We start from the raw sequence: 21,351 nt of genomic DNA on the forward strand, positions 1-21,351 counted from the left end.
GACAGGCACACACAGAGAGAGAGACAGGCACACACAGAGAGAGAGACAGGCACACACAGAGAGACAGGCACACACAGAGAGACAGGCACACACAGAGAGACAGGCACACACAGAGAGACAGGCACACACAGAGAGACAGGCACACACAGAGAGACAGGCACACACAGAGAGACAGGCACACACAGAGAGACAGGCACACACAGAGAGAGAGACAGGCACACACACAGAGAGAGAGACAGGCACACACACAGAGAGAGAGACAGGCACACACACAGAGAGACAGGCACACACAGAGAGACAGGCACACACAGAGAGACACGCGCACACACAGAGAGAGAGACAGGCGCACACACACAGAGAGAGAGGCACACACAGAGAGAGAGACAGGCACACACAGAGAGACAGGCACACACAGAGAGAGAGACAGGCACACACAGAGAGAGAGACAGGCACACACAGAGAGAGAGACAGGCACACACAGAGAGAGAGACAGGCACACACAGAGAGAGAGACAGGCACACACACAGAGAGACAGGCACACACAGAGAGACAGGCACACCGTGCATCTGCGTGCCGAGGCCTTACATAGTCAGAAACGGCGGGGCTGGGACACGTATCGAAGGAAGGAGGAGGTGACCTTACCGATGATGAACAAAACAAAAAACAAAGAGCAATTTCCCGCTCTGTGCGGTGGGACCCCCTTTAGTATGAGCGGCTTAACGCACGGCGCATAGAGCAGCCCCCGAGAGTGGACGTCCCTGCCCGGCAACACCTCCCCGCCCCCGCCATCGTGACTGTAAGAGGTGGGGGGCACGGAGTCTGTTAATCATTAACCTTGGGGGGGCTGGACTCGCTCACTCGCTCGCGAGGGAGGGAGCGAGGGAGGGAAGGAGGAGTTTTACGTGATTGCGATGAAACCACTGGCCCAGACCCCCCCCCCCCCCCCCCCCCAAAAGATTGTTAGGTAGTCCCGGGCTGACCCGGTCCCTACCTGGTCGAGGAAGATGGGGGGCCAGAAATGCGTGGCGGCCCAGGTCCCAAACGTGTCGTGTATTGACTGCCACGGGGACACAATAAACGCGACCGGCTTCTGGCTGGGACGAGTTTCCCAGCCCGCACCCTTTCAGGCGGTTCATCGAAGTCATTGGACTTCCTTTGGCCCGTACCAAAATGTAATGATTGATAATAATAATAATAATAAATAGGGGTTTTTTCCCCCCTTTTTTCTGGCAACAGAAACCGCAATACCTGCATTTTGACTGCGGGTATTGTGGTTGACGCAGTGAACGCGAATCCTCGTGTAAGAGGGTTTCCGTTTCGTTGCCAGAAAAAAGGGGAAAAAGCCTGTTGTTATTATTATTACATTTTGCTACTGGCAAAGGAGGTCTAATAATGCTGTAGATGCTCACCCTGAGCCCTCATTACTTTGCTAGCGGCATTGTCTTTGAGCTGTGTGACGCCTTTTGGTGTGTATCTGGTCGAGCACCAATTGGGTCGAGGCTCAAAAGAAAGCCGTCCCTTTGGTGTGGACCAATCGGCTTCAAGGACAATGCCACATAGATTATCATAGTGTGTGTGTTTTGTTTGCACTTTGACTGCAGGTATTGTGGTTAATGCAGGCATGAATCCTTGTAAGAAGGTTTCAGTTTCGTTACCAGAAAAAAGGGGAAAACCCCTATTATTATATTTTGCTACTGGCAAAGGAGGTCTAATGATGATGATGTAGATGCTCACCCTGAGCCCTCATTACTTTGCTAGCGGCATTGTCTTTGAGCTGTGCGACGTCTTTTGGCGTGTATCTGGTCGAGCACCAATTGGGTCGAGGCTCGAGAAGAAATCCGTCCCTTTGGTGCGGACCAATCGGCTTCAAGGACAATGCCACATAGATTATCATTTGTTTGCCATTTTGACTGCGGGTATTGTGGCTAACGCAGTGAACGCGAATCCTCGTGTAAGAGGGTTTCCGTTCTGTTGCCAGAAAAAAGGGGGGAAAACCCTGTTGTTGTTATTATTATATTTTGCTACTGACAAAGGTCTAATAATGATGTATATGCTCACCCCGAGCCCTCATTACTTTGTCTTTGAGCTGTGCGACGTCTTTTGGCGTGTATCTGGTCGAGCACCAATTGGGTCGAGGCTCAAGAGGAAAGCCGACCCATTGATGCAGACCAATCGGTGTCAAGGACAACGCATCATCATATCATTTGTTTGCATTTTGACTGCGGGTATTGTGGCTAACGCAGTGAACGCGAATCCTCGTGTAAGAGGGTTTCCGTTTCGTTGCCAGAAAAAAAAGGGGGGGAAAACCCACCCTACTATCATCATCATCATCATGATGATGATGGTTCACCACTCAAAGCTCCAGCGACGATCTTCTCTCCCCGCTCCGCTCTCAACCTCTACCCCGGCCGCTCCTCGCCGTCCCTGTAAGCCGTCGCCTTGTCCGCCGTCACCGTCTCTGTGTCCCCCGGGGCACAGAGACGGTAGTGCACCCTCAGCCTCCAGCGTCCGCTCGCTTCCCGCCCCTCCCTCAAGACCCACCCCACCCCCCGACGTCTTCTACCTGACCCGCCTCTCCGTCCGTAGACACGCAACACGATTCCCCGTGCCCCATGTCTGAAACTCCCGCCCTATAACGTCACCACCACCACCACCGCCACCACCGCCACCTCGCCTTCGTCAGCCACCCTCTTTGCACCGCTCGTAACCCGTGCTAGAGCACCCGGGATGATTTGGGCGCCACGCGATTTTCGAGGCGAGGTTCTGTTTGGCGTCCTGTCGGTCGTCCCCCCCGGTGCAAATCCACGCGCGTGTCTGTGGCCTGTGTGAAGCCTTGCCAAAGGGGTTCCCTTTATTAAACGCCGTGGGGGAAAAACCCCCTTCTCTTCGCGATGTGGCGAGCCGACATTCTAAATAGCCGGTGGGGGGTCGAGGGGGGGGTCGAGGGGGTTGGGGGGTCGAGGGGGGGGTCGAGGGGGTGGGGGGGTCGAGGGGGGGGTCGAGGGGGGGGGGTCAGAGCCCCCCCAAACGGAGGCTCCCACAAAGTGCCGAGAAACGTGACGCTTGCGATGCGACTTGGACCGACATCGGCTCCGACGGTTTGCTGACGGCGGCAATAAAAGTGGCTTTTGAAACTCCTCTCTGTCTCTCTCTCTGTCTCTCTCTGTCTCTCTCTGTCTCTCTCTGTGATCTGTGTCTCTCTGTCTCTCTATCTCTGTATCTGTCTGTGATCTGTGTCTCTCTGTATCTGTCTGTCTTTCTGTATCTCTGTATCTGTCTGTGGTCTGTGTGTCTCTCTGTCTCTCTCTCTGTCTCTCTCTGTGATCTGTGTCTCTCTGTGTCTGTCTCTCTGTCTCTCTCTGTGATCTGTGTCTCTCTGTCTCTGTCTGTCTCTGTATCTGTCTGTGGTCTGTGTGTATCTCTCTGTCTCTCTCTGTGATCTGTGTCTCTCTGTATCTGTCTGTCTCTCTGTATCTCTGTATCTGTCTGTGGTCTGTGTGTGTCTCTCTGTCTCTCTGTATCTCTGTATCTGTCTGTGGTCTGTGTGTCTCTCTCTGTCTCTCTCTGTGATCTGTGTCTCTCTGTCTCTCTATCTCTGTATCTGTCTGTGGTCTGTGTGTGTCTCTCTGTATCTCTCTGTCTCTCTGTCTGTGGTCTGTGTGTCTCTCTCTGTATCTCTCTGTCTCTCTGTATCTGTCTGTGGTCTGTGTCTCTCTCTGTATCTCTCTGTGATCTGTGTCTCTCTGTATCTGTCTGTCTCTCTGTATCTCTGTATCTGTCTGTGGTCTGTGTGTGTCTCTCTGTCTCTCTGTCTCTCTCTGTGATCTGTGTGTCTCTGTATCTGTCTGTATCTGTCTGTATCTGTCTGTGGTCTGTGTGTGTCTCTCTCTGTCTCTCTGTCTGTATCTGTCTGTGGTCTGTGTGTCTCTCTCTGTATCTCTCTGTATCTCTGTATCTGTCTGTGGTCTGTGTGTGTCTCTCTGTCTCTCTCTGTGATCTGTGTCTCTCTCTGTCTCTCTGTATCTCTGTATCTGTCTGTGGTCTGTGTGTGTCTCTCTGTATCTCTGTATCTGTCTGTGGTCTGTGTGTCTCTCTCTGTCTCTCTCTGTGATCTGTGTCTCTCTGTCTCTCTATCTCTGTATCTGTCTGTGGTCTGTGTGTGTCTCTCTGTATCTCTCTGTCTCTCTGTCTGTGGTCTGTGTGTCTCTCTCTGTATCTCTCTGTCTCTCTGTATCTGTCTGTGGTCTGTGTCTCTCTCTGTATCTCTCTGTGATCTGTGTCTCTCTGTATCTGTCTGTATCTCTGTATCTGTCTGTGGTCTGTGTGTGTCTCTCTGTCTCTCTGTCTCTCTCTGTGATCTGTGTGTCTCTGTATCTGTCTGTATCTGTCTGTGGTCTGTGTGTGTCTCTCTGTCTCTCTGTCTCTCTCTGTGATCTGTGTGTCTCTGTATCTGTCTGTATCTGTCTGTGGTCTGTGTGTCTCTCTCTGTCTCTCTGTATCTGTCTGTGGTCTGTGTGTCTCTCTCTGTCTCTCTGTCTATCTCTGTATCTGTCTGTGGTCTGTGTGTCTCTCTCTCTGTCTCTCTCTGTGATCTGTGTGTCTCTGTATCTGTCTGTATCTGTCTGTGGTCTGTGTGTGTCTCTCTCTGTCTCTCTGTCTGTATCTGTCTGTGGTCTGTGTGTCTCTCTCTGTATCTCTCTGTATCTCTGTATCTGTCTGTGGTCTGTGTGTGTCTCTCTGTCTCTCTCTGTGATCTGTGTCTCTCTGTCTCTCTATCTCTGTATCTGTCTGTGGTCTGTGTGTGTCTCTCTGTATCTCTCTGTCTCTCTGTCTGTGGTCTCTGTGTCTCTCTCTGTATCTTTCTGTCTCTCTGTATCTGTCTGTGGTCTGTGTCTCTCTCTGTATCTCTCTGTGATCTGTGTCTCTCTGTATCTGTCTGTATCTCTGTATCTGTCTGTGGTCTGTGTGTGTCTCTCTGTCTCTCTGTCTGTCTCTGTGATCTGTGTGTCTCTGTATCTGTCTGTATCTGTCTGTGGTCTGTGTGTGTCTCTCTCTGTCTCTCTGTCTGTATCTGTCTGTGGTCTGTGTGTGTCTCTCTGTCTCTCTGTCTCTCTCTGTGATCTGTGTGTCTCTGTATCTGTCTGTATCTGTCTGTGGTCTGTGTGTCTCTCTCTGTCTCTCTGTATCTGTCTGTGGTCTGTGTGTCTCTCTCTGTCTCTCTGTCTATCTCTGTATCTGTCTGTGGTCTGTGTGTCTCTCTCTCTGTCTCTCTCTGTGATCTGTGTGTCTCTCTCTGTCTCTCTGTATATCTGTATCTGTCTGTGGTCTGTGTGTGTCTCTCTGTCTCTCTGTATCTCTGTATCTGTCTGTGGTCTGTGTGTCTCTCTCTCTGTCTCTCTGTATCTGTCTGTGGTCTGTGTGTCTCTCTCTGTCTCTCTGTCTCTCTCTGTATCTGTCTGTGGTCTGTGTGTCTCTCTGTATCTCTCTGTATCTGTCTGTGGTCTGTGTCTCTCTCTGTCTCTCTGTATCTGTCTGTGGTCTGTGTGTCTCTCTGTCTTTCTGTATCTGTCTGTGGTCTGTGTGTATCTCTGTCTCTCTCTGTACCTGTCTGTGGTCTGTGTGTCTCTCTCTGTATCTCAGTCTCTCTGTATCTGTCTGTGATCTGTGTGTCTCTGTCTCTTTGGCTCTCTCTGTATCTGTCTGTGGTCTGTGTCTGTCTCTCTCTGTCTCTGTATCTGTGTGTCTGTCTCTGTCTCTCTCTCTGTCTCTCTCTGTATCTGTCTGTGGCCTGTGTGTCTCTCTCTGTCTCTGTCTCTCTCTATCTCTCTGTATCTCTCTGTGATCTGTGTGTCTCTGTCTCTTTGTCTCTCTCTGTATCTGTCTGTGGTCTGTGTGTCTCTCTCTGTATCTCAGTCTCTCTGTATCTGTCTGTGGTCTGTGTGTCTCTCTCTGTCTCTCTCTGTATCTGTCTGTGGTCTGTGTGTCTCTGTCTCTCTGTATCTCTCTGTATCTGTCTGTCATCTGTGTCTCTCTGTATCTGTCTCTCTCTGCATCTGTCTGTATCTGTCTGTGGTCTGTCTCTCTCTGTATCTGTCTGTGGTCTGTGTGTGTCTCTCTGTATCTCTCTCTGTCTCTCCGTATCTATCTGTGGTCTCTCTCTGTATCTGTCTGTGGTCTGTGTGTCTCTCTCTGTCTCTTTGTCTCTCTCTGTATCTGTCTGTGGTCTGTGTGTATCTCTGTCTCTTTGTCTTTCTGTATCTGTCTGTGGTCTGTGTGTATCTCTGTCTCTTTGTCTCTGTATCCGTCTGTGGTCTGTGTGTATCTCTGTCTCTCTGTCTTTCTGTATGTCTGTGGTCTGTGTGTGTCTCTCTGTCTCTTTGTCTCTCTCTGTATCTGTCTGTGGTCTGTGTGTCTCTCTCTGTCTCTTTGTCTCTCTCTGTATCTGTCTGTGGTCTGTGTGTCTCTCTGTATCTCAGTCTCTCTGTCTGTATCTGTCTGTGGTCTGTGTGTCTCTCTCTCTGTCTCTCTCTGTATCTGTCTGTGGTCTGTGTGTCTCTGTCTTTGTCTCTCTCTGTATCTGTCTGTGGTCTGTGTGTCTCTCTGTATCTCTCTCTGTCTCTTTATCTCTCTGTATCTGTCTGTGGTCTGTGTGTCTCACTCTGTGTCTCTCTCTCTGTCTCTCTCTGTATCTGTCTGTGGTCTGTGTGTCTCTCTCTGTCTCTCTGTATCTCTCTGTATCTGTGGTCTGTGTCTCTGTCTCTCTGTATCTCTGTCTCTCTCTGTATCTGTCTGTGGTCTGTGTGTCTCTCTCTGTCTCTCTGTATCTCTCTGTATCTGTCTGTGGTCTGTGTCTCTCTCTCTCTGTATCTCTGTATCTGTCTGTGGTCTGTGTGTCTCTCTCTGTATCTCTGTATCTGTCTGTGGTCTGTGTCTCTCTCTGTCTCTCTGTATCTCTCTGTATCTGTCTGTGGTCTGTGTCTCTCTCTGTCTCTCTGTATCTGTCTGTGGTCTGTGTGTCTCTCTCTGTATCTCTGTCTCTCTCTCTGTGGTCTGTGTGTCTCTCTGTATCTCTCTGTCTCTGTCTGTGGTCTGTGTGTCTCTCTCTGTATCTATGTCTCTCTCTCTCTGTCTGTCTCTTTTTGCGCGTGGGTTAACAATGGCCGTGTCTCTCTGTGTCTCTGTCCCTCGCTGTCTCTGTCCCTCTCTGTCTCTCGTTTCTCTCTCTCTCGATCTCTCCCTCCTTTCTACAAGAACAGCTTCATATGGGAGGGATTGCGGGAGGGATTGCGGGAGGGATGGCGGGAGGGTGATGCCTTACCCTGGCGCAGTTTATAAGAAGGAGAATGCCCTAAGGCGACGCTGATGGCCAATGTTCAGGGGCCTGCTAAAGCGATGGCTTCGGCCTGCCGCTCCTGCTGAAGGTCACAGCCCTGCCTGGAGCCAGGCCCACCGCTCCGGTGTTGGAGGGTACCTGTGAAGGTCACAGCCCTGTCTGGAGCCAGGCCCACCGCTCCTGCTGAAGGTCACAGCCCTGCCTGGAGCCAGGCCCACCGCTCCTGCTGAAGGTCACAGCTCTGCCTGGAGCCAGGCCCACCACTCCTGCTGAAGGTCACAGCCCTGCCTGGAGCCAGGCCCACCACTCCTGCTGAAGGTCACAGCCCTGCCTGGAGCCAGGCCCACCACTCCTGCTGAAGGTCACAGCCCTGCCTGGAGCCAGGCCCACCGCTCCTGCTGAAGGTCACAGCTCTGCCTGGAGCCAGGCCCACCACTCCTGCTGAAGGTCACAGCCCTGCCTGGAGCCAGGCCCACCACTCCTGCTGAAGGTCACAGCCCTGCCTGGAGCCAGGCCCACCGCTCCTGCTGAAGGTCACAGCCCTGCCTGGAGCCAGGCCCACCGCTCCGGTGTTGGAGGGTACCTGTGAAGGTCACAGCCCTGTCTGGAGCCAGGCCTACCGCTCCTGCTGAAGGTCACAGCCCTGCCTGGAGCCAGGCCCACCGCTCCTGCTGAAGGTCACAGCTCTGCCTGGAGCCAGGCCCACCACTCCTGCTGAAGGTCACAGCCCTGCCTGGAGCCAGGCCCACCACTCCTGCTGAAGGTCACAGCCCTGCCTGGAGCCAGGCCCACCACTCCTGCTGAAGGTCACAGCCCTGCCTGGAGCCAGGCCCACCACTCCTGCTGAAGGTCACAGCCCTGCCTGGAGCCAGGCCCACCACTCCTGCTGAAGGTCACAGCCCTGCCTGGAGCCAGGCCCACCACTCCTACTGAAGGTCACAGCCCTGCCTGGAGCCAGGCCCACCGCTCCTGCTGAAGGTCACAGCCCTGCCTGGAGCCAGGCCCACCACTCCTGCTGAAGGTCACAGCCCTGCCTGGAGCCAGGCCCACCGCTCCTGCTGAAGGTCACAGCCCTGCCTGGAGCCAGGCCTACCGCTCCTGCTGAAGGTCACAGCCCTGCCTGGAGCCAGGCCTACCGCTCCTGCTGAAGGTCACAGCCCTGCCTGGAGCCAGGCCTACCGCTCCAGGGTACTTGCTCTAAGCACGGCCACGGCTGGACCACGCCGTACCAAGCCCCCTGCACCGGCGCCAACGGCAGCCTTTGATTTTTACTTCTTCCCGTGTGTGGTAGGCCGTGCCCCTGGTAGGCCGTGCCCCTGGTAGGCCGTGCCCCTGGTAGGCCGTGCCCCTGGTAGGCCGTGCCCCTGGTAGGCCGTGCCCCCGGTAGGCCGTGCCCTTGGTAGGCCGTGCCCCTGGTAGGCCGTGCCCTTGGTAGGCCGTGCCCCCGGTAGGCCGTGCCCCCGGTAGGCCGTGCCCTTGGTAGGCCGTGCCCCTGGTAGGCCGTGCCCTTGGTAGGCCGTGCCCCTGGTAGGCCGTGCCCTAGGTAGGCCGTGCCGTGCATCACGACGCAGTGTTCGTGTTGCCCGTGCAGTGACGTGCCGTGCCGTGTGGTGACATGACGTGATGTGCGGGACGTGCGGTGACGTGTGACGTGACGTGTGGTGACGTGACGTGATGTGACGTGACGTGGGTGACGTGACATGCCGTGACGTCATGTGACGTGCCGTGCTGTGCGGTGATGTGATGTGACGTGATGTGACGTGACGTGACGTGTGTGACGTGACGTGCCGTGACGTGACGTGTGGTGACGTGCCGTGCGGTGACGCTGCGCTCGGCGCGACTTTGTGATCGAAATCGGATTTTGGTGCCTTTGCTGCTCGCAGCGATAAAAGTGGCGTAGCACTCTCAGTCTGTGTGTCTGTCTGTGTCTGTGTGTCTGTGTGTGTGTCTCTCTGTGTGTCTCTCTGTGTCTCTGTGTCTCTGTGTGTGTGTCTGTGTGTCTCTGTGTGTGTGTCTGTGTGTGTGTCTCTGTGTGTCTGTGTGTGTCTGTGTCTCTGTGTCTCTGTGTGTGTGTGTCTGTGTCTCTGTGTCTGTGTCTGTGTGTCTCTGTGTGTGTCTCTCTGTGTGTGTGTGTCTCTGTGTGTGTGTCTGTGTGTCTCTGTGTGTGTGTGTCTGTGTCTCTGTGTCTCTGTGTGTGTGTCTCTGTGTGTCTGTCTGTGTCTCTGTGTGTGTATGTGTCTCTGTCTATCTGTGTCTCTGTGTGTCTCTGTGTCTATCTGTGTGTCTGTGTGTGTCTCTGTGTGTGTCTATCTGTGTCTCTGTCTGTGTGTCTCTGTCTCTGTGTCTCTGTCTGTGTCTCTGTGTGTCTGTGTCTCTGTCTGTGTCTCTGTGTGTCTGTGTCTATCTGTGTGTCTCTGTGTGTCTGTCTATCTGTGTCTCTGTCTGTGTGTCTCTGTCTCTGTGTCTCTGTCTGTGTCTGTCTGTGTGTCTGTGTCTCTGTCTGTGTCTGTGTGTCTCTGTCTGTGTTTGTGTCTGTCTGTGTCTCTGTCTGTCTGTGTCTGTGTCTCTGTCTGTCTGTGTCTCTGTCTGTCTGTGTCTCTGTCTGTCTGTCTGTGTCTCTCTGCTTCAGATCAACGTTTGGATCTTTCCCGAGTGTTCACAATGGCCGTGTCTGTCTGTGTCTGTGTCTGTCTGTGTCTGTCTGTGTCTGTGTCTCTGTCTGTCTGTGTCTGTCTGTGTCTGTGTCTCTCTGGTACAGATCAACGTTTGGGTCTTTCCTGAGGGCACTCGAAGCCACGGGGCACCGATGCTCCCATTCAAGAAGGGAGCGTTCCACCTGGCAGTGCAGGCCCAGGTAGACACCCCCCTCACGGCCGCCTTTGTCTCCCCTACTCACCACCACCACTACTCACACTACCACCACACTACCACCACCACCCACACTACCAGCCACACTACCACCACCACACACTACCACCACCACCCACACTACCAGCCACACTACCACCACACACACTACCACCACTACCACACACACTACCACACACACCACCACCACCACACACACTACCACCACCACCACCACCCACACTACCACCACCACACACTACCACCACCCACACTACCACACACTAACACCACCACACACACTACCACACACCACCACCACCACACACACTACCACCACTACCACACACACTACCACACACACCACCACCACCACACACACTACCACCACCACCCACACTACCGATGCTCCCATTCAAGAAGGGAGCGTTCCACCTGGCAGTGCAGGCCCAGGTAGACACCCCCCTCACGGCCGCCTTTGTCTCCCCTACTCACCACCACCACTACTCACACTACCACCACACTACCACCACCACCCACACTACCAGCCACACTACCACCACCACACACTACCACCACCACACACACTACCACCACACTACCACCACACTACCACCACCACACACTACCACCACCACACACACTACCACCACACTACCACCACCACACACACTACCACCACACTACCACCACCACACACTACCACCACCACACACACTACCACCACACTACCACCACCACACACTACCACCACCACCCACACTACCACCACACTACCACCACCACACACTACCACCCACACTACCACCCACACTACCACCACCCACACACCACCACCACCACACACACTACCACCCACACTGCCACCCACACTACCACCCACACTACCACCACCACACACCACCACCACCACCCACACTACCACCACCACACACACCACCACACACACCACCACCACACACACCACCACACACACCACCACCCACACTACCACCACCACACACACTACCACCACCACCCACACTACCGATGCTCCCATTCAAGAAGGGAGCGTTCCACCTGGCAGTGCAGGCCCAGGTAGACACCCCCCTCACGGCCGCCTTTGTCTCCCCTACTCACCACCACCACTACCCACACTACCACCACTCTACCACCACCACCCACACTACCACCACCACACACACCACCACCACTACCCACACTACCACCACCCACACTACTACCACCACCACACACACTACCACCCACACTACCACCCACACTACCACCACCACACACTACCACCACCACCCACACTACCACCACACACACTACCACCCACACCACCACCCACACTACCACCACCACACACACTACCACCACTACCACACACACTACCACACACACCACCACCCACACCACCACCACCCACACTACCACCACCACACACACTACCACCACACACACTACCACCCACACTACCACCACCACCCACACTACCACCACCACCCACACTACCGATGCTCCCATTCAAGAAGGGAGCGTTCCACCTGGCAGTGCAGGCCCAGGTAGACACCCCCCTCACGGCCGCCTTTGTCTTCCCTACTCACCACCACCACTACCCACACTACCACCACACTACCACCACCACCCACACTACCAGCCACACTACCACCACCACACACACTACCACCACCACACACTAGCACCACCACACACACCACCACCCACACTACCACCACCACACACACTACCACCACCACACACACTACCACCACCACACACACTACCACCACCACACTACCACCACCAGCACCCACACTACCACCCACACCACCACCACACTACCACCACCACCACCACCCACACTACCACCCACACTACCACCCACACTACCACCCACACACACACTACCACCACCACACATCACACACCACCACCACCCACACTACCACCACCACCCACACTACCACCCACACTACCACCACACACACCACCACCACCCACACCACCACCCACACACACACCACCACCCACACCACCACCCACACACACACCACCACCACCACCCACACCACCACCACCACCCACGTTCACCACACACGGCACCGGCGGTGACGTTCACGTACTTAATTGAGGCTGAGTCGACCTAGGGGAGGGACGGAGTCCCACGACCGGTTCAGATAATCGCTATCACATGGTGGTGGTGGTGATGTGGGTGGTGGTAGTGGTGGTGATGGTGTGGGTGGTGGTGGTGGTGGTGATGGTGGTGATGATGGTGATGATGGTGGTGATGGTGGTGATGATGGCGGTGGTGATGATGGTGATGATGATGATGGTGGTGGTGATGATGATGATGATGGTGGTGGTGATGGTGATGATGGTGATGATGGTGGTGGTGATGGTGGTGGTGGTTTTCAGGTTCCCATCATCCCCGTGGTTTTCTCCTCATACAGCCGCTTCTACAGTCGGCAGGAAAGGAGATTTACTCCTGGTGAGTGACTCACCGCTCACCACACACTCACCACTCACTCACCACTCACTCACCACACACTCATCACTCACTCACTCAGCCACTCACTCACTCAGCCACTCACTCACTCAGCCACTCACTCACTCAGCCACTCACTCATTCACTCACTCAGCCACTCACTCACTCAGCCACTCACTCAGCCACTCACCCACTCACTCAGCCACTCACTCACTCAGCCACTCACTCAGCCACTCACTCACTTAGCCACTCACTCAGCCACTCACTTATTCACTCAGCCACTCACTCACCCACTCACTCACTCACCCACTCACTCATTCACTCACTCAGCCACTCACTCACTCAGCCATTCAGCCACTCACTCAGCCACTCACTCACTCAGTCACTCACTCATTCACTCATCCACTCACTTATTCACTCAGCCACTCACTCACTGAGCCACTCACTCACTCAGCCACTCACTCACTCACCCATTCACTCACTCACTCAGCCACTCACCCACTCACGCACCCACCCACTCACCCACTCACTCACCCACTCACTCACTCACCCACTCATTCACTCACCCACTCACTCACTCACCCACTCACCCACTCACTCACCCACTCACTCACCCACTCACCCACTCACCCACTCACTCACCCACTCACTCACCCACTCACTCACTCACCCACTCACTCACTCACCCTCTCTGCCCGTGTCTCTCTCTCTCCGTGTGTATCTTTCTGTGTCTCTGTCTAACCAGGTGTGGTGGTAGCCACGGTGTCTAACTGTGTGTGTCTAACTGTGTGTGTGTCTGTGTGTGTGTCTGTGTGTGTGTCTAACTGTGTGTGTCTGTGTGTGTGTGTCTAACTGTGTGTGTGTCTGTGTGTCTAACTGTGTGTGTGTCTAACTGTGTGTGTGTCTGTGTGTGTGTCTAACTGTGTGTGTGTCTGTGTGTGTGTGTCTGTGTGTGTGTCTGTCTGTCTGTGTGTGTGTCTGTGTGTGTGTCTAACTGTGTGTGTGTCTAACTGTGTGTGTGTCTGTGTGTGTGTCTAACTGTGTGTGTGTGTCTAACTGTGTGTGTGTCTAACTGTGTGTGTGTCTAACTGTGTGTGTGTCTAACTGTGTGTGTCTAACTGTGTGTGTGTGTGTCTAACTGTGTGTGTGTCTGTGTGTGTGTCTAACTGTGTGTGTGTCTGTCTGTGTGTGTGTCTAACTGTGTGTGTGTGTCTGTGTGTGTGTCTATCTGTGTGTGTGTCTAACTGTGTGTGTGTCTAACTGTGTGTGTGTCTAACTGTGTGTGTGTCTAACTGTGTGTGTGTCTGTGTGTGTGTGTGTGTCTGTGTGTGTGTGTGTCTGTGTGTGTGTGTCTGTCTGTGTGTGTGTGTGTCTGTGTGTGTGTCTAACTGTGTGTGTGTGTCTGTGTGTGTGTGTCTGTGTGTGTGTCTAACTGTGTGTGTGTCTAACTGTGTGTGTGTCTGTGTGTGTGTCTAACTGTGTGTGTGTCTAACTGTGTGTGTGTCTAACTGTGTGTGTGCCTGTGTGTGTGTCTAACTGTGTGTGTGTCTAACTGTGTGTGTCTGTATGTGTGTGTGTCTGTGTGTGTGTCTGTCTGTGTGTGTGTGTGTCTGTCTGTGTGTGTCTGTGTGTGTCTATCTGTGTGTGTCTAACTGTGTGTGTCTATCTGTGTGTGTGTCTATCTGTGTGTGCGTGTCTATCTGTGTGTGCGTGTCTATCTGTGTGTGTGTATATGTATTTGTATGTGTGTGTGTATATATCTGTGTGTGTATCTATGTGTGTGTGTCTGTATCTGTGTGTGTGTCTATATCTGTGTGTGTGTGTATATATCTGTGTGTGTGTCTGTATCTGTGTGTGTGTCTGTATCTGTGTGTGTGTCTGTATCTGTGTGTGTCTATCTGTGTGTGTGTCTATCTGTGTGTGTGTGTATATGTATTTGTACGTGTGTGTGTATATTTGTGTGTGTATCTGTATCTGTGTGTGTGTCTATCTGTGTGTGTGTATATGTATTTGTGTGTGTGTGTATATATATTTGTATGTGTGTGTGTATATATCTGTGTGTGTATCTATGTGTGTGTGTCTGTATATGTGTGTGTGTCTATCTGTGTGTGTGTGTATATGTATTTGTATGTGTGTGTGTATATATATCTGTGTGTGTATCTATGTGTGTGTGTCTATCTGTGTGTGCATGTGTCTATCTGTGTGTATGTGTGTATATGTATTTGTATGTGTGTGTGTATATATCTGTGTGTGTATCTATGTGTGTGTGTCTGTATCTGTGTGTGTGTCTATCTGTGTGTGTGTGTCTATCTGTGTGTGTGTCTATCTGTGTGTGTGTCTATCTGTGTGTGTATCTATGTGTGTGTGTCTGTATCTGTGTGTGTGTGTATCTGTGTGTGTATCTATGTGTGTGTGTCTATCTGTGTGTGTCTATCTATGTGTGTATGTGTGTGTGTCTGTATCTGTGTGTGTGTCTGTATCTGTGTGTGTGTCTATCTGTGTGTGTGTCTATCTATGTGTGTGTGTCTGTATCTCTGTGTGTGTCTATCTGTGTGTGTGTCTATCTGTGTGTATGTGTGTGTATATGTATTTGTATGTGTGTATATCTGTGTGTGTATCTATGTGTGTGTGTCTGTATCTGTCTGTGTGTGTGTCTGTATCTGTGTGTGTGTCTGTATCTGTGTGTGTATCTATGTGTGTATGTCTGTATCTGTGTGTGTATCTATGTGTGTGTGTCTGTATCTGTGTGTGTGTCTGTATCTGTGTGTGTGTGTCACTGTGTGTGTGTCTGTATCTGTCGACCCGTGGCACCTGGGTCTGCCCCGTGACCTCCTGCCAGCGGGCGTTCGACACTTCACGTGGCCTCAGGGTGCACATAGCCTGGCACAAGCGTCGTGGTGACGTCACCGCCACTTAGTGGCGAATGGCGGTTGTTGTTGTTGTGTGTCTATTTATGTGTGTGTGTCTGTATCTGTGTGTGTCTATCTAGGTGTGTGTGTCTGTATCTGTGTGTGTCTATCTAGGTGTGTGTGTCTGTATCTGTGTGTGTGTCTATCTGTGTGTGTATATGTATCTATGTGTGTGTGTGACTGTGTGTGACTGTGTGTGTCACTGTGTGTGTGTGTATCTGTGTGTGGGTGTCACTGTGTGTGTGTTTATCTGTGTGTGTGTCTATCCGGCAAAACAACCCCCTACCTCCTCGCGGTGCTGGACGGGCAACTCTGTCGTGGACAATGCTGTGGGGGGAGGAGCCAATTCCGATTGGCTCCTCCCCTCATGGCGTCTGTGACCACCACAGGGGCTAAACGGGGGCTCTGGATGGGTGCGAGGGGCTGGTAACCCCTCCACCTTCAAAAATTTACCACTAAACCACATCTAAAATATCTAACTAATATGCTTGTGCCGGAGGCCCCGGGGGGACAGGCGTCTATGACGTCTCCTGGCCAAACCCCAATTGGTGGAGCCAGGAGATTGAATCTCTACCGTCGGGGCTCCTCCAGAAACAACGAAAAGCCACTACGTGTGGCCAAGTGGAATGTTCGAACGCTCACTGCGGAGGAGAGGCTGCCACTCCTCTGTCGGGAGCTGGACCGGTACCGCCTGGATCTCTGTGGCATTCAGGAGGTCCGGTGGACCGGCTCTGGCTCCTGCCACCATGAGGGGTGGACAGTCCTCTACTCGGGGCAGCAGACTGCCAAACAACAGGGTGTGGCTCTTCTTTTGAACAAAAGAATGAAGGGGGCGTGGGAGCGTGGCGGTGAGGTGTGGGAAGCTGTAAGCCCCAGGCTACTTTGGGCTCGCCTTCCCATCAACCGGAGGCGAGGAATGGTGGTCGTGGTTACTTATGCCCCCACCGAAGACGAACATCCGTGGAGGGATGCAGGCGAAGCCGATGAATCAGATGCCTTCTATGACCTCCTGTCACAGGTGCTGGCTAAAGTGGCACCTCGGGATAGAGTCATCTTGTTGGGTGACTTCAATGCCCGAGTTGGTCAGGATGCTGGCACCTGGTCTGGAGTGATTGGAGGGCATGGGCCAGATCAGCTCAATAACAACGGTAGGAGGCTGCTAGATTTTTGTGCAGCCCATGGGCTTGTAATTACCAACACGCTGTTCTGGCATCGGCGCATCCACACAACATCATGGATGCATGCCGGGTCCAAGCAAGAACATCTGCTGGACTACATAGTGACGAACCAGCGGATGCGAGCCCATATCCTTGACACCAGGACCTACCGTGGAGCTGATCTACCCTCTGACCATCGACTAGTCATCTGTAAGATGCGCCTGCCATTCTTCCACTCCGGTGGTGGGTGTACACCCAGGACCCCATTCCAACCAAAAGTGGCTTGGTCTCAGTTAGCTGATGAAAGTTGCAAGCGAGAATTTCATCATCGCCTGCGGCTAGGGTTGGCATCGTCCCCCACTCCTTCTGATGTCGAGGGTAAATGGGCTAGGTTTAGGACTGTGGCTCATGCAGCTGCAATGGCTGCTTTGGGTACGCGGTCCAGACCTCCCCAGAGACCCTGGCTGACAGAGGAGGTGTTCAGGATAGTTGAGAAAAAGCGACAGGCCCACTGTCATCGGCTACAGAATCCCACATCAGAGAATGAGGAGGCTTACCACAGCCTTCGCTCGGAGGTTCGGAGAGCCGTGAGGTGCTGCAAGGATGGGTGGTGGTCGTGGGTTGCTGAGGAGATGGAGTCTGCCTCAGTGGCCCACGATCACAAATCTCTTATTTAACTCCATCAAAAAAGTAACCTGCAGCGCCACACCTATTACCATCATTAGGGGGAAAAACGGTGATCCAATCTCCGACCCCCAGGAACAGGTTTGCAGATTTGCTGAGCATTTCTGAGTTCCTGGGGGAGGGAAAATCCCTCAGCCAGGAAAACATCGTGGCACAAAGTGGGGATGACCCTGCTGAGGCTGCGGTGCCTCAAATATGGAAGAAGTCACCCCCTGTGAGTGGCTGGCTGAGGTGCCATCTGTTGAGGAAGTGCTGAAGGCGATCCGGAGTCTGAGACCAGGAAAGGCAGCGGGCAGAGATGATCTCCCAAGCAAAATGCTGAGGGAGGGCGGCGTTTGTGCACAGACTGCCCTATATGACATCATAACAACAGTCTGGACCACTGAACGGGTTCCGCAGGATTGGAAGGATGCCCTGGTTGTCCCCCTATTTAAGAAGGGGGACAGCAAAGACTGTAACAACTACAGAGGTATCTCACTCCTCAGTGCGCCGGGAAAGGTCCTGCAAGGATTATTCAACATTGCCTTGCCAGGCACGCTGAGGAGAGGCTTGCGGAGCCCCAATGCGGTTTCAGGAAAGGGCGGTCCTGCACAGATGCCACATTTTCTGTCCGTCTGCTACAGCAGAGGTGGAGGGAATTCCAGCAAGACCTACATGCCTGCTTTATTGACCTGGTCAAGGCCTATGATATCATCAGTAGGCCTGGGCTCTGGGTCGTTCTTCGTGCTTTTGGAGTACCTGACCCTCTGCTCACGATCATTAAGGACCTTCATGATGGTGAGCGGGCCCGGGTAAAACTACGTGGCCGGGAGTCAGAGCCATTCCCTGTACACCTTGGGGTGCGACAGGGTTGTCCTCTGGCTCCCACATTATTTAACATCTATTTTGACCACGTAGTTCGTGAAGCCTTCAATAGCTGTACCGGGGGAATCTCCATATGGTACAGATATAATGGGAGGCTGATCGATGCCCGGGTGCGGTCAAGGGATGGCTCCCTATTGGTCAACCACGTTATGTATGCTGATGATTTGGTAATAGCTGCTCAGTCAGAAAAGGAGTTGGAGACGCTGCTGCTGAGACTGGAGCGTGCCACTAAGAGGTGGGGCCTTACCATCAGCCCCACCAAAACTAAGCACCTGCCTGGGTATTTTGTACCATCGGACACTCCACCCCCACAACTCCCAATCGGTGATGGGGCAGTTGTGGAGAGAGTGGAGAGTTTCCCATACCTGGGTAGTGTGCTTATGACCGGCTCCGGTTTAACAGCAGAGGTCTCACTCCAAATCAGTCGAGCGGCAACATCTTTTCATCGGTTGTGTAACGCTGTGTGGAAGCTACCTGGTCTGTCGCTCCGCACTAAGCTTCAGGTCTTCTCGGCCACGGTCATTCCCTCCCTTCTCTACGCTTGCGAAACGTGGACCCCCCTAATGGAACATCTTCGCCGGTTAGAAACATTTAGGCTGGCCTGCCTACGATCCATCCTGGGTTTAACCGGACTGGATTGTGTGAGGAGCTCACAAATCCTTGAAAGATCTGGGCAAGGTCCCATCTGTGAGCTCCTCCGGCGGGCAAGGCTGCGATGGCTGGATCATGTAGCTTGCATGCCCAGCCAACGCATGCCGAAACAGCTTTTGTTCGGCCGGATTGAGGGGGCTAAGCGGGCGCGGCACGGGCTAGAGAAGAGATGGAGTGATGTGGTACAGGAGGACGTGGAGCTGAGTGGACTTGCCGATGACTGGTACCAGCGGTGTCAAGATCGGCCTCTGTGGAGGAGGCTCGTGAAGGACGCTACTGGGCAGTTGGAGGCAGTCGCCCTCCAACAACAACGGAGGGCGGAGGAGCGACGCTCAGAACAACGAGCGGAACGCCGGGTGGCTAAAGCACAGCAGGTTGGCACAGTAGGGGGCACAGGTGGTGCATCAGCCAGTCATCTCAGTCAGTCGACCCGTGGCACCTGGGTCTGCCCCGTGACCTCCTGCCAGCGGGCGTTCGACACTTCACGTGGCCTCAGGGTGCACATAGCCTGGCACAAGCGTCGTGGTGATGTCACCACCACTTAGTGTGTGTGTGTCTGTGTGTCTACCTGTGTGTGTGTGTCTAACTAGGCGTGTGTGTGTGTCTATCTGTGTGTCTAACTAGGTGTGTGTGTCTATCTGTGTGTGTCTATCTAGGCGTGGTGGTAGCCAGGGTTCTATCCCCGGTCGCGACCGACGGCTTCACGTCCGACACGGTGCCGGCCCTGTCTGTGTGTCTACCTGTGTGTGTGTCTAACTAGGTGTGTGTGTGTCTATCTGTGTGTCTAACTAGGTGTGTGTGTCTATCTGTGTGTGTCTAACTAGGTGTGTGTGTCTATCTGTGTGTCTAACTAGGTGTCTAACTAGGTGTGTGTGTCTATCTGTGTGTGTGTCTATCTAGGCGTGGTGGTAGCCAGGGTTCTATCCCCGGTCGCGACCAACGGCTTCACGTCCGACACGGTGCCGGTCCTGTCTGTGTGTCTAACTAGGTGTGTGTGTCTAACTAGGTGTGTGTGTGTCTATCTGTGTGTCTAACTAGGTGTGTGTGTGTGTCTATCTGTGTGTCTAACTAGGTGTGTGTGTGTCTATCTGTGTGTCTAACTAGGTGTGTGTGTGTCTGTCTGTGTGTCTAACTAGGTGTGTGTGTGTGTCTATCTGTGTGTGTGTCTATCTAGGCGTGGTGGTAGCCAGGGTTCTATCCCCGGTCGCGACCGACGGCTTCACGTCCGACACGGTGCCGGCCCTGTCTGTGTGTCTACCTGTGTGTGTGTCTAACTAGGTGTGTGTGTGTCTATCTGTGTGTCTATCTGTGTGTGTGTCTATCTAGGCGTGGTGGTAGCCAGGGTTCTATCGCCGGTCGCGACCGACGGCTTCACGTCCGACACGGTGCCGGCCCTCACTGAGTCGGTGCGGCTGACGATGATCGAAGTCTTTCAGCAGACGTCCCTTGTGGTGTCCTCACCCTCACCACCCTCACCACACTCACCACCACACTCACCACCACACTCACCACCACCACACTCACCACCACACTCACCACCACCACACTCACCACCGCCAGCCTCACCGCCGGACGCTGAACGGGAGGCGGATGGGAAGAAGCAGCGCTGATGGAGCGCGCAAGGCCTGTGTCGCCTACGGGAGAGAGATCTGTCTCTCTGTCTCTCTGTCTCTCTGCCTCTCTGTCTCTGTGTGTGTGTCTCTCTGTCTCTGTGTCGCCTGTGGGAGAGAGATCTGTCTCTCTGTCTCTGTGTCGCCTGCGGGAGAGAGATCTGTCTCTCTGTCTCTGTGTTGCCTACGGGAGAGAGATCTGTCTCTCTATCTCTGTGTCGCCTACGGGAGAGAGATCTGTCTCTCTGTCTCTGTGTCGCCTGCGGGAGAGAGATCTGTCTCTCTGTCTCTGTGTCGCCTACGGGAGAGAGATCTGTCTCTCTGTCTCTCTGTCTCTCTGTGTGTGTCTCTGTGTCTCTGTCTCTCTGTGTGTGTCTCTGTGTGTCTGTCTCTCTGTCTCTCTGTGTGTCTGTCTCTGTGTGTCTCTGTGTGTGTCTCTGTGTGTGTCTCTCTGTCTCTGTCTCTCTGTGTGTCTCTGTGTGTCTGTGTCTCTCTGTGTGTGTGTCTCTGTGTCTCTCTGTGTCTCTCTGTGTCTCTCTGTGTCTCTGTGTCTCTGTGTCTCTCTGTGTCTCTGTCTCTCTCTGTCTCTGTGTGTCTCTGTGTCTCTGTGTGTCTCTGTGTCTCTCTGTCTCTGTGTCTCTCTGTGTGTGTCTCTGTGTGTCTCTGTGTGTGTCTCTCTGTGTGTCTCTGTCTCTGTGTGTCTGTGTGTCTCTGTCTCTGTGTGTGTGTCTCTGTGTCTCTCTGTGTGTCTCTGTGTCTCTCTGTGTGTCTGTGTCTCACTGTGTCTCTGTGTGTGTCTCTGTCTCTGTGTGTGTCTCTGTGTGTG

General features: G+C 53.4%; 1 protein-coding gene across 2 annotated transcripts in view; it reads left to right on the plus strand.

The window, feature by feature from the left end:
- LOC116958137 (1-acyl-sn-glycerol-3-phosphate acyltransferase alpha-like) overlaps positions 1-20,655 on the plus strand; it is a 116,169-nt gene extending 95,514 nt beyond the window's left edge. Inside the window, exons 4-6 of one of the 2 annotated variants that reach the window (XM_076055665.1) lie at positions 10,092-10,187; positions 12,581-12,653; positions 19,572-19,692. In XM_076055665.1, the coding sequence (XP_075911780.1) occupies positions 10,092-10,187; positions 12,581-12,653; positions 19,572-19,675 (273 nt within the window). In that variant the 3' untranslated portion in view covers positions 19,676-19,692. Of the gene's footprint in view, positions 1-10,091; positions 10,188-12,580; positions 12,654-19,571; positions 19,693-20,241 lie in introns of those variants that run through there. The other variant, XM_076055664.1, reaches the window with a different exon arrangement.
- The last annotated feature ends 696 nt before the right edge of the window (positions 20,656-21,351 follow it).

Source organism: Petromyzon marinus, chromosome 72 (genome assembly GCF_048934315.1).
Source record: "Petromyzon marinus isolate PM22_M1 ecotype Great Lakes invasive population chromosome 72, UKy_Petmar_22M1.pri1.0, whole genome shotgun sequence".
Classification (NCBI taxonomy): Eukaryota; Metazoa; Chordata; class Hyperoartia; order Petromyzontiformes; family Petromyzontidae; genus Petromyzon; species Petromyzon marinus.